Genomic DNA, 16720 nt, shown 5'->3' on the forward strand with positions numbered 1-16720 from the left:
GAATTTGCCAGTTTTGACCTTAGATCTAACAGTTTTTATTACTCAGCTGTGAGACTGCCCTCTTTTAATAAATGTAAAAAGTGATGATCTGAAGCCATTTGACCATATTAAAATGTTGAGTGGATGATACTGGGAATTACATATTATAAAAATATATATATTTGTTTAAATTACCAGATCGGTGCATTATGAGGGTGGGGCAGTATCCAGTCATGCCAGGTCCCTGTGGAGGCTGGAGACACTGCGAGTTCTGTAAGTATTTGATTTCTGCAAACATATATTAAGATTAAAGCCCCTTCTCCACCGACATTCTCTACAGGGAGAGACAGAGCAGAACAACACACTATTGCCCAGAAAACTGTTCCAACATAAAACAGAATAAAATGGCTACATTCTGCATAACTCGGTTAAAAAAAATCGGTCAAAACATACAGCTGTTTACTACTTACTGGAACAATGTTGCTGAGCTGGTCCTGTGTCTTTGGTTTTTGTGTCCAGGTGGAGTGGTAGTCATATTCGATGGGGTCAGCCATTCAGACTGAGACATGTAACTAGTGGAAAGTATTTGAGTCTGACAAAGGAGAAATCCTTACTACTTATGGAAAGAGAAAAGGCCGATGTAAAGTCAACAGCTTTTTGTTTCAGATCTTCCCAGGTATGTACTGTAGTCAACACATTCACTTGAAATCTTTTTTAGTCTTCACTAGCACCTGTCGATTCAAGCATGTTTTTTAAAGAGCTGCTGTTGTGGCTGTCTTTTTCTCTCTTAGGAAAAAGTCGACCTTGGTGTTAAAAAGGAAGTAGATGGAATGGGTACTCCTGAAATCAAATATGGTGACTCCGTGTGTTATATTCAGCATGTTGACACCTGTCTGTGGCTCACATACCAGACTGCTAATGCAAACTCAACACGCATTGGCGATGTTCAAAGAAAGGTAACATGTGGTAGCTTCGGTTTAGTGTTGTATGATGCTGAACATTATTTTGTTATCTGTGTGTCCGTGGTTGTTAGGGAAATCTGATTTCTTAAACTAAAGCTCAGTCTGTTTGAACTAGGGCTTTAGATGATACAGATTCAAGTCCCACTATGGACATAAATTTAAAATAACCTAGTTGTTGGTTGCTATGGTTGAGGTGCCCTTGAGCAAAACCTTGTCCTCACTTCCTCACCTGACGTGGTAGCACACTTTTTTCATTCTAAATTTCTCTGTGGAATGTTACACCATCTGAGTGTGAGTTAAATTTCCTCTTGAGGGATAGCAATGATCATAACAAATACCAATCAATCAATCTATCAATCAATCAATATTGAGAGGTCAAATCAGATATTCTATATACCGCATTTTAAGCAGCCTTTTCCCCATACATACCTACATATCTTACTTTTAGTGCTACAATCATGCACACACACACACACACACACAGTCATTAATTTGTAATTAATGGTGAGCTCATGTCTCATGTGTTCATATAAAAATCTCAAGCGTTGACCAGTCCGTGTTGATTAAAATGTTAGGAACCCCTGATTTAGATGTATTATGCAATTCTCTAGCATTAAATTTAGCTTGACTTTTGAGGCATGTTTTTCAAAATTCTTATCGCTGACTTTCATAAAATTTAATTTGTATACTTTGTCAGAAGAAGAAATCAGTATTTTGACCATCTTCATTATTTATTTATCTCATATCAGGCCCTCATGCACTATGAAGGTCACATGGATGATGGACTGACACTGTCTCGATCACAACATGAAGAAAGTCACACTGCCAGAGTCATCCGCAGTACAGTGTTTTTATTCAACCAGTTCATCAGGTGGGTGGAACATACTGTAAACATTCACTCATCCACAATGACACAAATTAACTGGCAATTGGCAGTTTCACCAGTGACACACCAAGTCTGTTCTGAGCAGTCACTGAGGTGCAAGACATCATGAGTCAGACAAAAATGATCAATACGGTGCCAGGGAAAAAAGTCGACCAAGTCGAGGAAGTCAACTTTAAAAAAATTGGTCATCATGAAGTTCTTTAGGAGCTTCTTCATGATCCTGATATTTTGAATCAGGTGTGTTGCAAAGAAAAAAACAGAAAGATGCAGATCACAGGCCATCGTGGACTAGAATTTGACATTTGAGGACTAAGAGGGTAAACAGAATACACCTGTAAAATATCTCCAAAGACTGTATTGACATAGCAGCTCCATTTGTTGTCTCCATGGACCACCTAGTGGACAAACGGCTGACATTATTTGTGTGCTTAAATACAGTTAGATTTAGTAGTCAGTTAGTATGCTTTCATAAAAACAATATTAACTCACGAAGCTTCTCAAAAGAAAGAAAAAAAGATTGTGAACCTCTCAAAAAGCTCTAGGCCTGTATTATAAAAACAAATATATATAACCTGTGACATATATGCACTTGGCACAAGGACACCCAAGACCTCAGTTTGATGAATGCCTATACTCTAAGTCATGTCATGTGGCCACATGGTTTAGTCACTCAGGTTAATAGAGAAACAAAGCTATCAACTGATTACCACCAAGTCGTGCGTTGACTCTGATGGTGGTGAAGGATGCAGGTCTGATTTGGCAGCTCCAAATGTGTTGTGAAGTTTTGCTGGAAACATCTGTCAGAGTCATCTGTCAGAAGTTTCAACTCTCTCCTTTTTGCACAATTTCTTCCATGTCCAGGAGCGAAGCGGGAGATATTGACTTCGATTGGACCATGTTCCTTGGCTCCGTCATTGATACGGCCAATCAGAACTGTGACTGTAAGGTGGTGTGTGCTTGTTATGGTGCAATCTTCAAACCCGCTGGTGGCTTTAATTGAAGAAGGAGTCCTTTTGGGCCTTTTTAAACCAATAACATGCTGAGCATGAAATACCAACGCTTATTTTAAGGCATTCTATGAGTATTTCACAACAGTGTCAAAAGTGATACTAAGGCGGAGTAATAATGATATTGATGGGTTGTCGGATTCTCTAGCTAAGAGAAAATCATTTCTCGTTTTAGCAGGGCCATCTCAGTTGAGTGGTTGTTCCTGATTCTGGATTGAAGAAGTTCAAATTGCCTGTTGAAAGCCATGTAATCACTAAGCAGTTGTCCTACAACTGTTGCAAGAAATTTTGCAATAAAGAAAAGGTTTGATACTGGCCTATAGCTAGAGAGAATCTTAAGATCGAGGTTAGATTACATAAGTAGTTTCGAAGAGCGGTTTTAGACCTTGTATACACGTAGCTGGGGTTCCGGCAAAATGGCAGTAAATGTCTCAGTTTTGCCCTATTTGCAATACGCAGCAGGTCTTTCTTTTTTTTTTTTTCCATCAAAACCAAATCTTTCAAAGCCTCCGGCCAAAGTGGAGATTTGCCCAAGCCTTCGGTTACGTGGTTGCCTGTAACCAGCTTAAACTGGAGATTTGCGTCATCGCGCTACTCTTTATTCCGCTAAAGACGCAGATACTGGTGACATCAGGGGTGATGATTCTTTCTGATTGGACACATCAGAGGTGGACATTTTTTCTGATTGGACAGAATTTGGCGACACTATTGCCACCTAGCGACTTTGCATGCTTGGAAGTGAATGAAGCCACACTGTGCTGGATTCGTATAGGTGTGATTTCTTTAAATAAACAAACAACTGCAGCAAAAAGATGGATGAAGGATGAGAAGACGGATGTCTCTAACCCTAACCCTAACACTGTTACATGTCGACAAGGCCTCAAAAGCTTCTTGTACCATGCCAGAGGAGTGATAGATTAATGAAATTTAAGACAGATGGTACTAAAATTCTTTCAAAGGGATGACACACTTGTGAACCGTTTTTCTATTATGGAAGTTCAGTGCTGTTTTTCGCAGTGCAAAAGTAATTATTTTTGCATATTTTAATGTTTGTTGTTAGGCAGGAGGAAGTCTGTGGAAGAGGATTGAGTCAGTTGTTGTCAAGCACGAGCCTGAGTCGTGGCTGACAGCAGTTTGGGATGAAGTACTTGTTAACATTTTTTTTCTTTCAATAAAAGAAGTGATTAGAGCATTACAGTATTATAGACAGTGTACTAATGGGTTCGGTCCCTTTTTCAATGCTTCATGAAATCACCTTTTGGGCCAGATTAAACCTCCTGGTCAGATCCTGCCTGCAGGTAGTATGTTTGACAACCCAGCAACAACTAGCTCGATAGAATACTCACAACCTACCTTAAGTGATGTCATAAAACACTCCGTGAAAGTAGCCTATGATAACATGTTAGCTACGTTAACCGCGGTAGTTAGCGGCCGGAGTAACATTATATTGACTCTAAAGCCCACAAACCAGGAAATGGACTGTAATTGGCTACTGCAACAGAGGAGGACTCATGTAAAATACACAATTAGAGGAGGCTCGGTTGCACACTGCAGTTGCCTTTCAAGGCAGTTAATGTGGGAGGGGGTAAAAAACACCTTACCAGTTTTGGCAGACTTGGATGCTTTTAAATAACTGTGACTTTTGACATCACAATATATTGCCAATCCTGTTATCAGCCCATGCCTAGTCTTGGTCTTGTTTTGTCTTCCAAAAGTCATGGTCTTATCTTGGTCTCACTGAGTTTTATTCTTGGGTAAGTCTTGGTCTGAGATAATGTGGTCTTAATATCAACACTACTGATTGAGAGTGATATCAAGGTCAGACAGGTTTGATAATTAATTTGCTTGCTGAGTCCATGGCCAAATCAACTGCAGCTCAATTCAATACTACTTTGTTCTTAGCAATGCTTCGTGAAACAAGTAATCCAAACGTCCGAACAAATCTCTAGTTTGTTTCAGCTGATGAACTATTAATCATTTGTTATTTGTATTTACAGGAGTCTAGATACATTAAGAACAAAAGGAAAGAGCACAGATTTTAATGTACCAATTGACTCAATCAGCCTAAGTCTTCAGGATCTGATTGGCTACTTTCAGCCACCCGACGATCACCTACAACATGAAGACAAGCAGAATCTTCTGAGAGCTTTGAAGAACAGACAGAATCTATTCCAAGAAGAGGTGATGTGTGTGCATGCATGTGTAGGGTCTGAGGCATGTTTCCTACAATAAATAGTTTCAGAGATTCATTAATGCTTATCTGAAATGTGATTAATTCTGAAAACAGCATGCAGATTTCAAAAGTGGTCAAAAACAGAATGGACTGCATATGTTAGACTGGTTATGTTCATTTATTAGTCTCTCCAAAAAAAGACATAAGCTGATTAGGCTAACATTTGTGTCTGTAGGGAATGATCACCCTCATACTGGACTGTATTGATCGACTCCACGTGTATAGCAGTGCAACCCATTTCACAGAAGCAGCTGGAAGGGAGGCAGGAGAGGCGTGGAGCTTCATCCTTAACTCCCTCTATCAACTACTGGGTATGCACACATGCACATAGTGTTCACGCTTAACATTGTCTCTCATCCTCGGTTCTTTTTTGTCCCATGTAGCTGCACTCATCAGGGGTAACAGAAAGAACTGTGCTCAGTTTTCGGGTTCCTTAGACTGGCTCATCACCAGGCTTAAGAGACTGGAGGCCTCCTCTGGTAGGTTGGAAAGACTTTGATACGAACATCTCCATATGGGCCCATTTTGTAAATAACATGCTCTACATTTGCATTGGAAGTTGGGAAAAATGCTTACGGCCAACAATGTCTTTTTTGTCACCTATCTGATCTATTTAACTAAATCAAAAGTAATAAAAGCTTGTAAAGATGTCCACAAAATGAAACAAAAGTAAGCATATTTGTTCCGCACTCACTCAGTGTGAGAGATTGGAAAGATTACCACACCTCGTTACCAGGCTGACCTAGGAGTAAAACATAGACTTTTGTTGTACGTATAAGAAAATACCTGATCGGCGCTTCATCAAAATGTACCTCATATCAGTGGTCTCCATGAAGGAGGCTGTGCTTTGATCAGAGACCAAAAACTAATATTGGGGGCTTTTTGTTATGTCTGCTGTTAAACTGTGTCATTGTGGAGGTGGACCCAAGATGCAGGTGAACTGAGTGCTTTGAAGAAATAATCCTTCAATCAACAGGATGCGGAAAAATTGACACGACCATAAGGGCTAGAAAAGTACAACCAAAATCACTCTAACCTAGTACAGCAAAAGGCCTGGCTCAAGGAAAAAAAAAAAAAACAGAAAAGAAACTTGCAAGGATTACAATACTTGGACAGAGACGTTAGACATAGGCTAAGCAACACAGAGGGAAGGTAATACCCCGAGACTCATGGAAGACAACTAGAAAAAGAAATATACCCACATTAATAAGGGAAACATGAAACAGCTGATCCAGAGCACTAAGTAAGGGTTGCAAATTGGATGACGAAAACACGAAGGAGCAGGTACACACAACTGACATGTGGAACAAATCACACTAACCCAGGACCAAACACGAGGAAGACCAAAACAGGACATGAAACGAGTACCTTAAACATAACACAATAGAAAAAAAAAAATCCAACATGTCCAACACAAAGCCCAAAATCCCCCATACACACAAAGTACATGACATAAGTAAGCCCATAAAGACTCAGGAACTCCCATGCATGTTCAAGCATCCTGCCAATGGTGTAGATCTGGTCCACAGTTCCATGGCCGAGACGAAAACTTCACTGCTCCTCTTGAATCTGAGGTTGGACTTCCTCCATTAAGCATTGTATTACTTCTGGAACACACCCCTTTAAGTCCGGAGGCACTACCTCCGTTATCCATGTAATGTTCTATAGGCATATCAACCCCAGAGATAGGAGAGTGCACCTTTTTTGTTGATTGGTTGAATTGAGGACGGCTTTGAAGTATTTTCCTGAGAAGAGGTCAATAGTGCCCCATCTCCACTACAGAGGAGATGTTAATTGCATACTGTTTTTCCCTCCTGAGATGACTGATGCTTGACCAGAACTTCCTCTAAACCAGTGGTTCTTAACCTGGGTTCGATCGAACCCTAGGGGTTCGGTGAGTCGGTCTCAAGGGTTCGGTGGAGCCTCCGCCGCAGAGGTCCACCCCTCAGTCTAGTCTGCAGTTAGTAGGCTCAGTCATTGAAAGCGTCGTGTTCTGAGATTTCCTACCGGTCCGCTTTGAGGTCGCAGGTTTATGCAGCAGAGTGCGACCTCCGTATCAGACCGCTTAGAGAGGGATATGTGTCGGAGTGAGACTCCCTACCGATCCGCTTTGAGAGCGCTGGATAAGCAGCAGAGTGCAACTTGCTTCTCAGGAGGGACCACACACCGGAATTAGCCCGTTATCCCCTGAGCGCCGATCCAGGCAAATAAGCTCCTGCAGCCGGCGATCTAAAGGGTCGATCGCCGTATGGACTCACGACGTGGCGGCGGGGAACTGCCACTTTTACCCACGGTGATGATTTGAACAAGGTGATATTAATGCACAATTCATTCCATGCACCAGAAAAAAAAAATCATATTTTATTTTTTACTAAAGAAGGGTTCGGTGAATGAGCATATGAAACTGGTGGGGTTCGGTGCGTCCAACAAGGTTAAGAATCACTGCTCTAAACGGTTCAGAAGTCGTTTTACATGGCCTCATTGACTCTTGCCAAACCCAAGTTCTTGCTATGGCACATGCCCTAGCCAAGTTCTATTTGGCCACCTGATAACAGTCAGCTTTCTCCAGATTCTTCTTCAGTTTGATGACATTTCTTATTGCTGTTGTCCATCAGTGGGTTCGAGGATTGCCGCCACAACAGGCACTGAGCACTTTTTACCCACAAATCTAATCAGCTGCCTCAACAATGGAGTTGGGGAACACTGTCCCCTCAGACCCATTGTCCCCCACCGTCCCTGGGACATGGGAGAACTTCTTCCAGAGGTGGGAGTAGAAACTGGCTATTAAACTGACACTAGGGGGAACCACAACGTAAAGGTGCAAAGCTAGGGGGCAATGGGATGCCTACACCTCCTCAGCACCTCTCAGCTCCTTGACTGATCACAAGTCAATTGCAAGGACACGTTCAAACAGGAAGTCTTGAATTCTATCAGCTAGTTCATGCATCCACTATGTAGACTAGCACATATTCAGTTCGAGCTTTCATATCTCTGCTGCCTTCTTGGCAAAAGACAGGGTAGTCATCACATATTTTAAAAGCATAGTTGTGAAAACCAGGTGCAGAAATTAAAAACCCTGCCACATTTTGGCTTTTGCCTCAGGTACTTCTACTGTATTCAACATGCAGTCTAATGAACTCATTAACTTGCCAGTTAAGTGAAAGCACCTGTGGTCATTCACACTGAGGTTTACATTTATGGACAATTTTGAATACATTAATTTCACCAAATAAGCCTCTCAAGACTGAAGATAAGAATTAAAAATGTGAGGGGGGAGGTAATCAAAAAAACTTGAGTCAATTTCTTGATGCGGGCCATAGTATAAGCCTGGGAAAAACCTTACACATGCAACCCATGTTGACCATCAATCTCAAGACTTATGCTTTAGGAAGACAGGAAGGATAGAATTGGGCAATAGGTTGGTGGTCAGGGGAGCAGGGCGTAACCCACCTGACAAGAAGCCGTCTACTATGCTCTGCAGCTCTGCAGTCCATCGCCCTCCGCAATACTGGTCAACAGGGGGAGAGAATGGACGGTAGGCAACAACGAGGTGGTGAAAAACAGGATTTTGCATCTCAATCTCCTTCAATTAGCCAATTCATCAATCACTCTTTCAAGAGAACTGCTTCAATCACTACTAGTTCACTGTGCTGCCCACTTTTATTTTTATTTGTCATAATTTTGTGCCATACAAATCTACCAGCATTTTTGAGAGAGTAGTAAAGAATAAGAATTCCTCTGTGTTTTTCTTTTATACAATATTCAAATTTTCATTTAGGTATATTGGAGGTTCTTCACTGTGTGCTGGTGGAGAGTCCTGAAGCACTGAACCTTATTAAAGAGGAACATATCAAATCCATAATTTCTCTTCTGGATAAACATGGACGAAACCACAAGGTATAAGCTGTCCTAAACAGTTAAAATAGTGCCATCAACTATTTTGTCAAATGCTCTGCTAATTTATAACCAAATCCATCAATCAGGATTTCAGTCTATGTGGTTTCATGCATTGCCACGTGTGGTCCTGTATCAGTGATATGTTGTAACATCTTTTTTTTTCCTATGTGCATGTGTGTAGGTTCTTGACGTGTTGTGTTCACTTTGTGTGTGTCATGGTGTGGCAGTACGCTCTAACCAGCACCTAATCTGTGACATCCTACTACCAGGAAGAGACTTATTACTTCAGACCCGCCTTACCAATTACGTAAGCAGGTATAAAGACGTAATGGTGTGTTAGCTTTCACTATTCATGTAAATTGTCATTGTTTGAGTATTCAGTGACAAAAATTCCTTTTATTCTCTTCCCAGCATGAGCCCTAATATTTTTCTGGGTGTCAGTGAAGGCTCTGCGCAGTATAAAAAGTGGTACTACGAACTCATTGTAGACCAAGCACTGCCCTTTGTCACAGCTGAGGCAACTCACCTCAGAGTGGGCTGGGCCAATACCAATGGTTATCTGCCCTGCCCCACCGGTGGGGAGGGTTGGGGTGGCAATGGAGTGGGTGATGACCTCTACTCCTTTGGCTTTGATGGGCTTCATCTTTGGTCAGGTATGGCATGTTTAAACATTATTGTAGACAACAAAGATTGTTTCAAAAGAGAATTTTGATAGGCTATAGTGTGACAAAAATGCACGGATAACTTCATTAATTAGTTAATTCATAAATTCATTCATAATTTTCACTTACAGTTCATCCATCCATCCACACAATGAATCACACTTCATTGATCAGAATTATTTGGCAGAGCGATGTACAGATAAAAACATGAAAAATACATAATTTTACTAATGATAGGAACACATTATAATTTTACCTATCTTTTGTGTGTAAAGTAATTTCATATATTTAGTTTATGGTCTAAAGTCTGGGATTATTCCCTGGTGCTAATTTAAATCTCAAAATGTGTATTAACATTTTACATTTTGATATTGATATAAACAAGCAAAGGTGACGATTTCCCATCATAGAGTTAACACATTTAACCACATACCCTACACTTCATACATTAAACTAAAAATGAACTCTTTCAGTGCCATGAATGAGAATTCACGTCTTTTAAGATAATAATAACAATACTAAATAATAAAATGCTCGTCAAATACTTTTTTTAACTTTTTCAATTGACTAATGCTTACCAAATGTGTGCCAATTGAGCACTGTAGTGATAACTGTGACCACTGGGTGACAGTGTTTCCACACTTACAACACAGACATTACCTACATGCAATTCAAAGTAAGGAATGGAAATCAATCTTTTATATGATACCACCCATATTTACATAGATATAGCACACAATATTTTATTGGCCTTGAAAGGTGAGTGAAAATTCTAAAAATACTGGCCCTCGAGAGGTTTCCTTTTCCAATAATGCTTGGTACTAAAATAGTTAGATATTTTTATCATTTATGTTTGAAAATAATGTATTTTCTTCTAATAATATTATAATCAGATAAATTTTTTCATCCTTGAGTTAAATAGCTAAATAGAAAAACTTGAGAAGCTTACATATTACTCTTCATGTTACTCCACCCTTTATGCTTCCTCTGTGAAGTTTTCCGGGCATGTCCCACTGGGAGGGGGTACCGAGGACAACCCAGAACAACACACGTTACAATGAGTATGAACAACCCAAAGCAAGGGTGACATAATAATGTCAAATGTATGTGATAAAAAAAGGCTGATTGTAAACTAAATGAAAGCAGGACAAAACATGCAGTAATTAAATGAAATATAGTTGTAATAATATACATAAACATAATATAAAATATACATAATATTATAAAATAATATTGTTATTACAATGTCATGAAAAATCACACACAACCCTCAAGGACACTAAGTTGAAATAAAATCTATAAGCCAAATGACATGTACCAATCTGTATGACGTTGTTATATATGTGATGGACCTTTTATGCAGGCTGTATTGCAAAGACTGTCAACTCACCTAATCAGCACCTACTGAAAGCAGAAGATGTGGTGAGCTGCTGCTTAGACCTCAGTGTGCCCAGTATCTCCTTCAGGATCAATGGCCAACCGGTTCAAGGCATGTTTGAGAACTTCAGCTCTGAAGGCCTCTTTTTTCCTGTGGCCAGCTTCTCTGCTGGAGTTAAGTCAGTGCTCTTACTGAAAGCAAATCACCCACAATCTTCTGTCCAGTATCTTTACTTGCTAAACTGTTCTTTGATGTTTTGTCTTCATATAGATTTCGTTTCCTTTTTGGGGGTCGCCATGGAGAGTTTAAGTTTCTCCCTCCTCCGGGTTATGCTCCATGCTTTGAGGCTGTCTTGCCAAGGGAGAAACTAAAAGTAGAACCCAGTCAACATTTGACCTCAGCCAGTGACCTTTTGGGACCCACTGTCACCATGAGCAAGGGAGCATTCACACCTATGCCCGTGAACACCAGTCAGGTACTGATGACTTGATCATTATTTTTTCCCATGATAGACACACAGGTAGAGTTTGTTGATTCCACAATGGAAATTATTGAATCCTTCATACTTACACTCAACCAACTACAACAGTAGCTGTGTATCAAGTATTCATTAAGGGTTGGGCACCAGTCAGTGCAGAGTCCCTTTTGCAATCACTGTTGGTACATGTACCCTTCGGGTAATAGATTACATTGTAGGGGGTAGGTGAAACTATTTAATAGTTACATTTTCTATTTAATTTAATTTTCTATTTAAAAGTAAAATTTTTAATAACAAAAGGTTTATGTAAAACATGAGAGGACTATTAAAGCAATGTGTGAACTCAGCATCCCGACTGGGGTCTAAAATGTAGCAACTAAAGTGACTTCGGACAAACTAGCCAATATTAAACTACAACAAAAATAGGGCAGACATAAGTACGACGTCGAAGGCTGGAGCAATGTAAAGTAACAACAAAAAAACCTCAACAGGAAAATACCCAAAACGCAACAAAGTTCTATTTAATGTGGTTGGGTAATGGCATCAAAGTCCATGAAGAAGGCATTATGCAACCCCATTCATAATTTTCAAAGTGTCATTTGCTATTATTATAATACAATAAGGTGTATGCAGATTACATTGTTAGATAAGAAGCAATGGTCAAAATTTTGTAATCATCTCTTTTTAATACACAATATTACTTAAACAAGTGTCCCTGTGACAACATAACAAGAGTATGTTATAAATTGCAAATGAGTGCAAAACCATGCTTTTACTACTATATCTACACATAATTAATGCCACACTGTTCTTTTTGTGTGTAGATTGCCTTGCCATTTCACTTAGAGAGGATCAAGGAGAAGCTGGCAGAAAACATTCATGAGCTGTGGGTTATGAACAAGATTGAATTTGGTTGGACCTATGGTGTAGTGAGTATTTTGTGTCTTTATCATTGTCGTTGTTACTTTTTTTTAAAACAGTATTGATTGAGTTTTACATAGAAGATAACTAAGACTGAATTGGCAGGATGCAACCAAATAAACAAATAAACAAAAAGTTTTGTCTAGTGAAAGAATGACAGTCCTAGTTGGAACACAGCTTGTGGGTCCCCTTTGTCAGAATAATTGTAAAACTAGTGATTATACATATGCTACAGCAAATGGGCTTGCAATGAAGAAATGCTTTGCGGTGAGAATGGATGCACTGCTTGCAATGAAACAATGTTTGCTATGAGAAGGTTGTTGTGGGATTGACGAACCTGACCAGCCTGTCCAAGCTTAATCGCAGACAGATTCACTTATTATCTACAACATATCTTGCGGAATGTCTAGACACACAGAATGCTTTGCCACACTTGTAATAATATACACACACATTTCAAGTGTGTTAGCCTCTTAACTGTTCTTGTCCCACACTTGAAGGGTAGTACCTAAGCTGAAGATCAAACTGGGTTCCACTCAATGACCAGACCATTGTTTTGATATTTTTTTTTTTTTTCAATCCTTGTGTTACTTATTTTGTGGTTGATAAAGAAGACTCGCAGGTGAGCCCTAGCCATAGGCATAGCCATAGCCATAGGTATAAGACCTTAAAGACAAACACAAACCATCAACTATTTCTCACGTTCCTTGTAAAAGCCGGTCCACATTACTTACATTATCAAAATCCTTAATGCATGTTTGAAAATAAACTATAGTTTTACCTTTAAGTTGAGAAATACATCTTTGAATCTAAACTCTCTTTAAGTTGAGACAAACTACTTTTAAATGAATTGTCATGTGAATACAATAAAATATTAAAACGTTTTTACCGCAGGCGGCGTAATGAATTTCAGCAAGCTAATAAACACAATTAATACAAGCACCTAATGATTTAGCACACATCCACGTGTCTCGTTCCGTCATCGCGACAAATATCACGCATTCGCGACGCAGAGGAATAAACGGGAGCTTACCAGCTGTCTGTTCAGTTCTTGCTTTCAGTTCCACCTACACAGCTCTATGATCTTTTAATGCTAGTGCCCGACTTTAATTCACGTTGCGATGGCGTCTGTTGCCGACTCGGTAATCGCCACGGCTACGAAATGAGTGTCCTTGTTTTAATTAACTACATACAGGTGCGCAGGCTTGGCTTGCTCTCACGTGACAGCTGTCAAAAAGGGGCGTTCACCGCGACACACATAAAAGGACACATACACCAGGTTCCGGCCATAATGTTATTTTTAATGTGAGAATCTTCATGTAAATTAAAGACTTGTGAAATAAAATAAAAAGAGAGGGTTCAGAGAGGCTGCTTAAGAGCACAGTAGAATTGTAATTGTGCAGTCCTCTCTATTCTGTTCATGCACGAGAAAGGAAAAAATGTCTTTTCTCCTTCTTTGTGTATAGTTTCTCACAAATGTCTAACAGATTGCAAGACACCTGAGGTTTCCGGAGGCAGAGTCGACAACCAGGCGAAACCACAGCCAAGGCAGTAAGACCATTTTCAGGGACTGGGTCTCGGCTCTATGTCTGGGCACTGAGGGTTGTCGCAAAGCCGACGGAGAAAAGGCATCTTAGGTCAGGTGAATAGGAAGCTCACACACTCATAAGAAATGAGTGGAATCCGCGTCTAGTTGACGGTGGTAGAAGTAATACCTTGAGAATACTAGTCCCTATCAAGTAAAGAGAAAAAGTAGCCTATAAAACTGTACGTGAAAAGGGCGGTGGTGTCCTGTATGTATACTTAATAGAGTCTACATTTGAAACATTATGCGCAAAATTTGGAAAAGGTGGCGGTGTCCTGTACGTACTTAATAGAGTCCGCATTCAAAACGTTGTGCCCATGTGAATTATGTGAAGGGAGACGACGGGCTCATATAAAACAAACGGGACTGTAACTGACAACTCTTTGTGGAAGCAATGGCATGAATACTCTGCCCTGTTGGGTAGAAGTCTGTGTATTACCACATTGAGATATTGTCACCCTGTTCTCTACTGAACATCAGTCTTGAAATAACCCTAGTATCCTAGACTGAGCCAAATTTAGATTAAAAATGGGAAATACCATCAGTAAAAAAGGTAGTTCACTGGACAAAAACTAACATGCAAAGATTGGAAGTTTATAGAAAATCAATGTCTGTTTAAACTAAAACACCTAAATTTGTGGATAATAACATACACTTTCACTGGCCTTCTTAATACACCAAAAAAAGCTAACTTGCAGGATAAAATAAGAACAACAAAGTAAAAAGCAGAGTAATAATACGCAAATGCGTTAATAATACATAGAATATGAAAATCGTGAAGTTCCAGAAGGTTAAGACAAGAAAGGGTTCGAGTCATGTGCGTCCTCAATAGCCTAATAATATTTAGGCATAACTGTTGTGGTACGATAGCCAGCTTGTGAGACTGTGGAATGAAAGTGAGAAGTGATTGTGAGTGTGCGTGCAACACGTTCTCCAGACTGAAGCAACAAGTGTCATCACACTTGTCAACTCGGTGACAAGTTGACACTTTTGGCAATTAAAGGTGACTCTAAATCAAGTTAAGCCTGTGATGAGGTTAAGCTTCCTCTTTTGAGATTTTTACACTGCTGCATGTGTTATTGTTGTTGTTGTTATTATTGCCATAGTTATTGTTGTTGCTACTGCTATGGTTGTTGTTCTTCAAAGTGAAAAATAATCAAAATGGGAAATTGTTACAAAGAACAGGCTAATAATGAGATTACTGGATACAAAAAACTGAAAAACAAATTAAACAAACGTACAGGAGCTTTAATGAGTATAGAAGACCCAGGTGGAAAACAGAAACACGATTTTAATGAGGAATTGACAAACAAATTGGGAAACTGATAAAGATCATGGAATTGATTAGTTAGTAAAATTAATAAAAGAGTAGTCATGATGTGAACCTTGTCACTCAAAGTTTAGATAAGTTCATTATTCAGCTGACAGTGGAGTAGTAAAAGAATGTCGGTAAGAAAACAGACGTTCTGTGTGAAGAAGAGGAAGTGTATTGTGTGGAAACAGGAATTGTGGTAGAGAAAAAATAGGTTTTAAGTGAGAGTTGAAAGTCAAAATTGAATGCATAGTAATGTTGGAGTTGTGACAAGAATGATGGTGGGCAAGAGAAAACAAATGGGAGAAAGCAGGCATATTTAACTAGATATGTCGGTAAAGGGAGGCTGTTGGTGACAAATATAAACTGATACATAAACAACCAACCAAATTAGTCTATTAGATGTACAGGCAGCAGAGACTTACAGGAGATACCTTAAAAAATGGTTGTATATTTATAGTTATAAATAGATATATATGTTCATGTGATTCAGATTCATGTACAGTGATACTATAAAACAAATTGTTGATCTAAACATGGGAAATCCTTGCAGAGCATATTCAGTAGGGGATTTACAGTGTCCAGCAAATGGCAAATAACACTAAATATAGTGAATAATAGAATATAACACTAAAACAGGGGTCACCAACGTGGTACCCACGGGCACTAGGTAGCCCCCAAAGATCACTTGAGTAGCCCATAGGCTTGTACTGCAAATAACTTATAAGTGATGGAACATTGGTGATGTTCTATGAATTTTACAAAAATTATGCCATGTATTACAATTACATTGCATATTACAATTGATTTACATATTTACTATGGCTGATCCTTAATTATGGTTAAAAATCATTCACATGTTTGGTGTCTCACATAAACTGGTAGCCCTTCGTATTACTCAGTACCAAAGAAGTACTGTAGCTCACACTTTCAAAAAGGTTGGTGACCCCTGCACTAAAAGTTGCAGTTCCTCCAGTAAAGGTGCAATGGGAAAAATAAAAAATACAAATTATTGCATGTCTAATTGAGGAAAAAGGAACAGCCTGGTCCTGATGACAGGACCATGAGCATAAGCTGGTGAAAATATGCACACAAATGATTAATGAATGCAATTATTGTATTGTAATAATTGAGTGATTTTGTTGAAAATAGCATATTGAACACATGTTTTCAGTTGGTGACTATCATCAAAATGTTATAAGCTTAAATTTATATGGCAGCCCTTGCAAGGTATATGTTATGTATAGCAGTGTTTTTTTTTTATTAACTGTGTGTTGTGTTATTTGACCCCATATGTATTTGTCTGTTGGTTCATTTGTGTGTATTCGTCTGTGTAACTATCTGTGTGTTACATGGGTGTGTGTCAGATTGTTAGGAATAAACAAGGAAATTGGTTAATATTGGCCGAAAATACATTGCT

The 16720-nt window shown here is 39.2% G+C and overlaps 1 protein-coding gene across 1 annotated transcript in view; it reads left to right on the forward strand.

Annotated features, from left to right (window-relative positions):
• Positions 1 to 16720, forward strand: part of ryr2a (ryanodine receptor 2a (cardiac)) — a 158803-nt gene that overhangs the window by 24056 nt on the left and 118027 nt on the right. Inside the window, exons 9-21 of the mRNA XM_088438734.1 lie at positions 178 to 252; positions 499 to 655; positions 771 to 935; positions 1691 to 1812; positions 4832 to 5015; positions 5243 to 5378; positions 5451 to 5546; positions 8846 to 8964; positions 9146 to 9279; positions 9376 to 9617; positions 10990 to 11182; positions 11275 to 11479; positions 12307 to 12411. Of these exons, the coding sequence (XP_088294860.1) occupies positions 178 to 252; positions 499 to 655; positions 771 to 935; positions 1691 to 1812; positions 4832 to 5015; positions 5243 to 5378; positions 5451 to 5546; positions 8846 to 8964; positions 9146 to 9279; positions 9376 to 9617; positions 10990 to 11182; positions 11275 to 11479; positions 12307 to 12411 (1933 nt within the window). The remainder of the gene's footprint in view (positions 1 to 177; positions 253 to 498; positions 656 to 770; positions 936 to 1690; positions 1813 to 4831; positions 5016 to 5242; positions 5379 to 5450; positions 5547 to 8845; positions 8965 to 9145; positions 9280 to 9375; positions 9618 to 10989; positions 11183 to 11274; positions 11480 to 12306; positions 12412 to 16720) is intronic.

This window comes from Hippichthys cyanospilos, chromosome 17 (genome assembly GCF_059441005.1).
Source record: "Hippichthys cyanospilos isolate Australia breed blue-spotted pipefish chromosome 17, RoL_Hcya_1.0, whole genome shotgun sequence".
Taxonomy (NCBI): Eukaryota; Metazoa; Chordata; class Actinopteri; order Syngnathiformes; family Syngnathidae; genus Hippichthys; species Hippichthys cyanospilos.